Below are 9468 nucleotides of genomic sequence, written 5' to 3' on the forward strand. Positions count from 1 at the left end.
ACCTGGTCATTGTGACTTATCTTTTGTACCAGCTAGTTTATCTCTACTAGTACTACTGTGATGGCAACGCTAATACTGTACATGTACGAGTATCTATGTATCCTGTGTGACACCATGAACATACAAGCCTGTGTAGGGTCCTGGGGTGGAGCTGGCATGCAACAGACACACAAACATAACATAACAAAACACTCCTGGTCAGTCTAGTAGTAGTAAATACAGCATCAGAAACCACTTCTACAGAAAACACTTATGTTTTGTATTCGATAAAATTCAAAGTTGTAACAAAAATTGATCATTGTGTTGCCAACAAAGTTTGTACTGCATTGAGCATTATGAATACTAGTAATGAGTACCACAGTGACTACATTTAAAGCTTAGTAATGCTACGTAATATTTGGACAATACAAAATGTACATTTTCCTGCCATTTCTTTACATAGTAAGCTAAATCTAACCTTTAGCATTGAATACCAAGCCTCAGTGAGAGAAACTACAACATCAGTGCATCATACAAACATGTCTACAAACTGTGATCTTCCTACATGGACCTCCATGTTTCCTAGTGAAACATGCCCACATCTGGCTTATCACATTCTTGTGTGCCTGACTGCACAGTGGGGTCTCTGGTGACAGTTTCACAATAATTATTGTAAAATGTTTGTAAAATTACCCTACCCCCTAGGGTGCCTACCAAAGGCCTGGAAGTAGTTGTTTACAGACAGGAGGGTCTAACTCTGGGGGACACTGAGATAAAACTTAACGTAGCGTAGCTTTAAAAGATCTGTACCCTAACATTTATATCACTTCTTCATTACTACGTAATGATACAAATGACATACATTTTTGTATAAATTGTTTTGTATAACAGTTTCCTGAGACCAAAGCCTTTGAATGACATTGTTGAACAAAATTTCAGTCATCTCTACACTATTGACTGCAGTTTGAAACTAAGTCAGGAGAGGGCCTCAAATCTGGTTGTTTTGAATCATGAAGCAGCAAAACATATCACTTTATACACAGCGGTCATTTGAACAGAAGTTCAAAGAAGGACTAAATCTATCATAGTAGAATTGAACGCCTTGTAAACTATATGTACATGCACATGTCTTGTCCTTGCTTCCTCTATGTGTTAGTGTTAGTAAATTTTAGAGAACAAAAAATGCAAATCTTGAATTCAACCCCTTGCATCAGGGTCTGTTGCAATTTATTTTTCCTCTACTGACCGTGAAAACAAACTGCTTAGTGGCAAAGCTTTTTGTTCCTTCTGATTGGAGGGAAAGGAGGCTTTTCAGTGTTTAAGTTTATAGTAAACAAATCTGCGTCCTTACTTGGTGTTGTGGGTGTCGATGCGGTGGAAAAGTTCTCCCAGTTCCGTCTCGGACAGAGAGCCGTCATCAAAGTAGGTCTTAAACTCGTACCAGGACAGCTTACCATCGTCTGGAAAATACAGCCAAGTTTTGATGAGACAATGGTTATTTTATATTGGAAAGCAATATCCTTTCTTCGACGATCGGGAAAGAGCCATCATGATGATGATTCGAAATAGAGAAGAACAAGTTTTTTTCAATGCTCAACAATCATAAATCAATTTGTTACGAATGACAGCTCTGTATGAAACCATATACATACCATTCTTGTCCGCTCTGCGAAACACCTGTTAGGAAGAAAAACAAGTACTTAATCACAATGTAACACTTAAAATACTTGACATGTCTAATTCTCGTTAAAACAACAAATTTGATGTAGTTTCCAATTCTCTGATAAATCTCCAAATGTAGGATATTCTGTTGTACTTCTGTGATACAAGAACTGTTACAGCTACGATGTGTCACATTTATTTATAAACAGATGCTGACCTAGAAAGATAAGAGAAAATGTATTCAACAAAAATTATGACCACTGCAACAATAATGATATTTCATGTTGCGTCAAACAAATGAACAAAAACGAAAGGCGGCCCGCCGGGTATAATTCAAATCTAATAGAAGTATTAGAATACAATGATTGACGTCGAGATGAATACAATAGAATGAAATATGTTTGTTGGCTTGACATTTTCGAGGCTAGGGAGGGGCTAGTAGTGGGCCCACTGGTTATGGCGCCATATCTCTTCATTTCGGCATCATGAACGCGTGCTAAACGTTATATAAATCCTTCGGAGTTCCCGGCTGACATAAAGAGCCGAACTCACGTCCAGAAACGCCGACATGCCCTTCTTGGGCGGCTCGGCAGCGGTGGGCGTTCCGGCCGGGCTGGCAGAATTCTCTTCTCCGTCAGCCATCTTGGATTGGACTGGTCCACTTGCAGGATGGGGGACGGGGAGCTTCAAATCGATGAACTGGTCATTCGTCGACAGGTGACTACAGGTGCAACGTTTGTACACTGGTACTAATATTCTTTTTAGGGCCGGAACATGTCAATTTTATGGATGACATTTATTTGAGCATAATTTTTCGCCTGAATCAGATTAAAAAAAAAAAAAAAAAACTCACACTGTCTCTTGTTCAAAGGTTGTTCAACCACTTATTCAGGAATTTAGTACTAGTCAGTCAGCAATTCGTTCAGGAATTCATTCGGTAATTCATTCAGCAACTTATTATGTTTCCGAAAGAAAACATTTTTTTTCTGGTCTACCTGACCGTTGCTATTTCTTCCACTTTAGCCAATCAAAACTCAGAACGGACGATGACATCAGCAAATGTTTAGTCCTTCGGTCAACCTTCCTGACCACTGACTTAGATTTCAGAATGAAGAAGGCAACTTTTCTGGACAAACTCATTTCTTTAACTCGCACGCTAACATCCGTTTTCGGGTTGTAAGAGGGTGTCATCCATATGGTCATATCAACATGGCCTTACACGACGTAAAAATATGTTTCAGATATCATAATACATACACTGATAATGCATACACTGGAGGACCAGAAAGAGTGGTGTTGGGAGATCCTCGAAGGCTAGGGCTGGGTACCCGTGCAGAAAAGCCAGGTCCAGGTCCGGTTCAGGTCCAAAGGGTCACGTCCAGGTCCGGACCTGAACCTGGACCCGATGCAGCATGACTCATACCAATGGTCCATTTCACTACAAAGAAATCTGTTTGGTGGAGTATTAGATTTACACTGGCGTTTTAAAATTCTTCAACGCTAACTGCACCTGCACGATTGGCTGTAAAACTTGGTAGAAATTACTGTAAATTTTCTTTCACCTGTAAGCGCCAAAACGTGTGAATTCCTGATAAAATAATCTGTTAATTTTCTAATCGGTCCATCATCCGGTCCACCTAATTCTTTCAGGTCCGCTTTTTCTGGACCGGTGCAATAAGAAAAACCGGTTTTGTATCGGTACGCTGTACCGATACCCAGCCCTATCGAGGACTGATTCATTTCATAGTTTTGACATTTATATCTGCAATTCATATTATTTCCACATGAGGCGCCAGTGCACTGATGACAGGTCTCCAAATGCCATACTGCACACAGCCACAAGGAGTTTATCCGTTACTAGTAGTTAAATCTCCTTGCCCGACCTTTCCTTGATATCACTTGTCTGTCGAAATTTATCGACATAGTTGTTGATTGATAGTCGGGTGCTATAGTTTACCGCAACTCCAGTAGAATTTTGGAAGGATGGAGAAACAACCTGAGTTTGGGTGACACCCAGGCTTTACCGTAGAACTACTGCTTAACACAGCGAAGTATTTTATATGTGAAAGTTGTATTTGTCTCGTCAAAGTAACATACAAATATGCATACACATTTTCTTAATTGTCCAATCAATTTTGTGTCATATATAAAGAACAGAAATATACTATGAGTCATCATATATGGCCTCTCTCTCCTCATCTCTCTCTCTCCTCTCTCTCTCCTCTCTCTCTTTCTCTCTCTCTCTCTCCTCTCTCTCTCTCCTCTCTCTGTCTCTCTTTCTCCTCTCTCTCTCTGTCTCTCTTTCTCCTCTCCTCTCTCTCTCTCTCTCTCTCTCTCTCTGTCTCTCTTTCTCCTCTCTCTCTGTCTCTCTTTCTCCTCTCTCTCTGTCTCTCTCTCCCTCCGCTCTCTTTCTCTCTCCTCTCTCTCTTTCTGTCTTTCTCCCCTCTCTCTCTCCTCTCTCTTTTTCTCCTCTCTCTCTCTCTCTCTCTCTCCTCTCTCTCTCTCTCTCTTTCTTCTTTCTCTCTCTCTCTCTCTCTCTCTCTCTCTCTTTCTCTCTCCCTCCTCTCTCCCCCAAGACCGACCCAAAGACTGAAACACCGATTTGAATTGGATTTTATTTAGCAGCTATGTATCATTTACATAACTTTATTATCACATATTATCTTTTCAGCCTGTGGGCATTAGTGTACAGGTTAAAGTTTATGATTGATATTTTAGACACCGTTTGAACAGCGGCCTCCCAACATTTTTATAATGTTGTTTTTTGACAAAAGTGCTGCATATCAGCAAGGTCAAATATTAAAAGCTAAAAGCAAATTGTTGACGTCTGTGGTCCACCGCACATCTGTTGGGAAAGTCTCCTGCACAGCTTCGGGAAGTCACGGTGGCCAAGGCGGAGCTTTTCTTCAGCTTCAACCGACAATAGCACCTGGTGGCGCTGATTGGAAAACCAATAAGTTATAAGGTTATGGGTAGGCACAAGGATGATGATCAGATTTCTGTTGATTTATCAATTACATGTAGAGAGAGAGGAGGGTGGGTGAGAAGGAGGGATAGGGAGAGAGGAGGGAGAGAGAAAGAGGAGAGAGGGGAGGAAGGGAGGGAGAGGGAGATGAAGAGAGGGAGAGAGGAAGAGAGAGGGAGAGACACACAGAGGGGGGTAGAGAGTAGGAGGGAGGGAGGAAGTGAGAGAGAGAGAGGAAGAGAGAGAGGGAGAGAGAGGAAGAGAGAGAGGAAGAGAGAGAGGGAGGGATGGAGGGAGAGAGAGAAGAGAGGGGGGAGCCGGGGGGAGAGAGAGAGACAGGGAGAGATGGAGAGAGACAGAGAGATTCTAAGAAACTTTGGAGTTCTTTTGCCCTTTAATAGATAGAGAATTAGACATTTATTTCATCGTACCCTTTCGACGTGTCATGCCACACTTCGCCCCGCTTGGAAAGCAGCTCCAGACGCCCCTGTTGCAGGTGCAGGCGGTGTGGTACTGCCTTCCTCTGAACTTGCAGCGGACATAGCATCTTTCACCGCTGGTGAACGGGGCAGTGCACCCCGAGTAACGGTTGACTTGGCTGGGCATTTGACAGTATCTGCCCCCTTTATAAAAACAAAACATTGACAAAATCATGTTACATAGCATAGAAAGGTCGATGTAACACACTCTATGTTATATTTCATGTGACCGTTACCTCCCTCATGACCTCAATGAAAAGCGGCCTGCAGGCCGATTTAAGCTTCTAATAAATAAAAAGAGGTTCAAACAAACAAACAAACAAATAAACAAAATTGAATTATTGATTTCATGAGCGCAATCACCTGATTCCAATTTACATGACTGTGCTCTTGAACTTGTGACAAGAAAATATGATATCACTGCGATCAACGACTCAAAAGCGTAACGTTCGTTCACCTTTATCCACGGGGTAACATATATCCGTTGTGCTGCTAAACAGGGTATCCAGGGATATCAAGTCGATGGACGGTAGTTTCAAATTGTGCTATTTTCAGAATATTACAGTTTCAAACATCTGTTGACTTGATACCCCTAGATACATCGTTCTTTAAAAGAACGGATAAAGGTTACCCTACGGATAAAGGCGAACTAGCGTTACCAACAGAAGACATAATTCACGGCATTCAAACCACTGAAGGGTGATTGTGTAACGGTACTGGATACGGGTACCGTGAAAATCATCTAGGTATAGGTCCAAAATACCTGATAGCAACGTACCAAGTATTGTAGAAGTCAGTTAATTGCACAACGAATTAACGCACACTTCTGTTAACTGCACGGAGTCCCCAAATCCCCAACCAGTGCGGTCCAGCTAGATAACTCCGCATTATTGCACATGCCGGATAATTGCACGAAATTGACTGGCAATAGGCCGTGCAATTAAGCGGCTTCTACTGTATCAATTATTGTATCAAGTGGGACCGCGTGGCACGATCGGGAGCGCGTTGGTCTCAGGCCCGAGAGGTCCCGGGTTCAAATCCGCTTGCCGTGTCACCGATCTTGTGCCCTTGGGAAAGGCACTTTACACGACTTTCCTCACCTAACTCAGGTGTAAATGAGTACATAGCTTCGGCTAGTGGCAGTGACAGGCCTTTGTTGTGGTGACAGGCCATAGGGGCATGTTCGGGCATGACGCACCCGCCATGACACACGAGTCAGGGGTAGGAGGAACCCCTTACATCCTTGGTCGGAAGTCCCCCTAGGAGACGGAAACTCCAAATAACAAACCTGCATCTGCTGGGGCCGTCTTACACAGTGCAAACAATTGCCCCTGTAGGACTTAGTGCGCCAGTGGACAAGAGGGTGGTGGAGAAGGAAGTGCACACCCCTCCTTCACCTTAAAAAAAAGTGCAGGCCAGGCAGACGGGTCGCCTTAAACCCACCCTGTCTGCCTACCATTGTCTTCCGAGACAGACGGATGCCAAAACAAAAACAAACTGTATCAATGTACCAATTATTGTACCTGAATAGACTTACACTCAAGTATCGATCTTTTTGACTTATACTTTTACTTATTTTAGCACAAACTCGGATCTAACTTCACCACTGGAAACAGATGGCATGTGTTTAGGCATTGTAATCAGCACCAACTTTGTACAGTAGAAGCCGCTTAATTGCACGGCCTATTTGTCAGTCAATTTCGTGCAATTTTCCGGCATGTGCAATAATGCGAAGTTATCCAGCTGGACCGCACCGGTTTGGGATTTGGGGATTCCGTGCAGTTAACAGAAGTGTGCGTTAATCCGTTGTGCAATTAATTAGCCGCTGTATCAAGATTCCATCGAAAGCTCAGACTGCATTCGGCAATTGAAGCCTAAATAACATTCTCTTTATTCATGCTCAGGTGAACATCACAGTTAACTTTGTCAGGTACTTCAGGTCCGGACCTGTACTGAAACCTCTGTAAGGCCAGGGTCACATTTCCAAAAAGGGGCCCGGCCGGGCAGCTTTAGGGAACGATAAGTATGATATAAAAGACAACAACAACATAAAACGGACAGAAAATAATTCAACAGCATGCCTTGTGCATATTTATTGGCATAAACTAAAATTTTTCGTTTCCGCAAACAGCCCGGCCGGGCGCCGGGTAGGAAATGTGACTTAGGCCTAACCGATTGTACTTGTGCCTGGTGTAACGTTTAGATACACATCAATGGAATTATTAATGTAGCTTTGACACTTACTTGACTGCACGTGCGGGGTCAGAGTGACCAGCAGAATCACGGACACGATCAGGACACGGTAACTTAAAAAGTAGAAACAAGGAGTATGAATGAATACCATAATAAACTATCACAATCTTTATTGACACGACAAAAGTACAGCGACTTTCGTATGGTCTACATGTATAACAACTACTTACAGTACAACTAAACACATATATATATGGATATCTATAGGTATGGATACATCAACATAAAGGGTTTAGCATGTCATTTACACTATTGGTTCTACGGTATAAACAATCGTGGATATATTTGCCTACTTGTACACAATGTGGATTATCGCCTCCCAGAATGTACTTGAATTTAACTATCGAACAGAGAGTAGCAAAGTCTTTAGAGCAAGTGGAAAGTAATGTGAATAGCTCTGTGCGTTTATCATCATATCGAGAACAATCCATAACGAAGTGACGTTCGTATACATTATTGTACAATAGAATGTTTATGCATTCAATTGATTGTAACATTGCTTTTCTTGTCTTTATATCGTTCATGCCATCATAAAGTTATCAAAATTTTGACCAAGGACCTAGACTCCGTTCACACTAAAAATAACACAATGATGAATTATAGAAAAGAATATTAAGATCCAGAATAAATTTAATTAGATATGTTTATTGCAAGTTCTTGCCCGAGGGCTAATTGCAGGTACAAACAACATGTAAAATAAGGAAAATACAAAGGTGCTAGAACATGCGTTTACACTCGGTTTTAGAAAACCCGATTAATCACCCACAACCCAAGCTGATCGCGAGTCGGTAACTGTGCACAGGTTTTGCCAAACCAAGGAGGTACGAGGGGCGGTCAATAAGTAATGCCCCTGACCCATTTCTCATGGCAGGATATTAATGAAACTTGGCACAGTTATTAGTCTTTCTCTTCATAGGAACCACCCAGAGTTATGCATTTCTCCCATCGTTTGATGCAGCTCTGGACACCATTTTTGTAGGACACCCCAGGTTGGTCCTCCAACAGATGCCTCATTACTGGCAGAAGAGGGACGACCAGATCTGGGAGCTTTTTCCACAGGCTTCCGGCCATGTTTGAATTCAGGATGCCAGCGTTTTACAAGGTCATATGATGGGGCATCATCACCATAAGTTTTTTTTTTCATTTCATCAAAAGTCTCCTTGGTGTGCGTCCTTTCAAATACAAAAACCGGATCACTGCGCGACACTCAACTGGCTCCATTTCACACCTGGTCCATCTCACACCTGACTCAGTTCAAACACCAGTAAATCAGAAACCGCAATTAGTTCAGAGCTATTTTTTGCAACATAACCCATAGAGATATGAATCATTACACATACCAAACTTCATCTAGATCAGACAACTGGAAGTGGATCAGGGGCATTACTTATTGCACGCCCTTTGTAATCTTATATAGTACCCTCATTGGTCGTGCTTAGGGGAGAGAGGCAACCCAGAGCGAATGGGATCTTGGTATTAAACATTACGCGAGAGATCGGCTCAAAGATCTCTTTGCTTTTGTGAATTTGTTCTAGGAGCTTTTCCTGTTTCCTCTCTCCCCGGAGCGAGATGCAAAAAAAAAAGCTTCGTTTGCTCCTAAGCCCACTTGCTACTAGCGTTTTTTATTTATGTCCGGACCAATAAAGATGACAGTACAAAAATAAACAACGCGAGCAAACCTGTCAGTGTGGCATGATTTCTGGCAAGGTACGCGAACTATGATCCCGCGTACCCGGATGTACGAACACAACCCGTTGCAAAATCTACATAAAATCTGTCTACGTGTCGTTCACGGCCCAAACGGGCTGTTTGCAAATGTTCAAGACGCAGCGAGCAAGAGCAACTCTGCCCGTAGATGTCCGATTTAGCCCATGATTTTCTTTCTATACAGTTAAGCTCTAGATCTCGGGTTAAGCACTTCCTTTTTATTTTGGTAACACTTTCGAGATATTTATCAGCAGCCGCTTATTATAGGTACGTTATCTCACTCCATGGAACTTTGAAAACAGGTACACAATTTTGTCACTTTAGGTGGCGTCAAATTGTTATCAAGGTTTGTTTTTACCTAGAAACAAAATCAAAAGAAGACTTGAAAACCTGTAGACAATTTGGTACGAAAATGAATAAGAT

At 42.2% G+C, this 9468-nt stretch overlaps 1 protein-coding gene across 5 annotated transcripts in view; it reads right to left on the reverse strand.

Moving 5' to 3' along the window:
• Positions 1-2340, reverse strand: part of LOC118427824 (N-terminal EF-hand calcium-binding protein 1-like) — an 8674-nt gene extending 6334 nt beyond the window's left edge. For all 5 annotated transcript variants that reach the window (XM_035837793.1, XM_035837794.1, XM_035837795.1 and 2 more), the window contains exons 1-3: positions 2194-2340; positions 1632-1656; positions 1331-1439 (exon numbers count right to left, since the gene is read on the reverse strand). In XM_035837793.1, the coding sequence (XP_035693686.1) occupies positions 1331-1439; positions 1632-1656; positions 2194-2283 (224 nt within the window). In that variant the 5' untranslated portion in view covers positions 2284-2340. The remainder of the gene's footprint in view (positions 1-1330; positions 1440-1631; positions 1657-2193) is intronic.
• Positions 2341-9468: the final 7128 nt, after the last annotated feature.

The sequence above is a fragment of the Branchiostoma floridae genome, chromosome 12, assembly GCF_000003815.2.
Source record: "Branchiostoma floridae strain S238N-H82 chromosome 12, Bfl_VNyyK, whole genome shotgun sequence".
In the NCBI taxonomy this organism is placed as follows: domain Eukaryota; kingdom Metazoa; phylum Chordata; class Leptocardii; order Amphioxiformes; family Branchiostomatidae; genus Branchiostoma; species Branchiostoma floridae.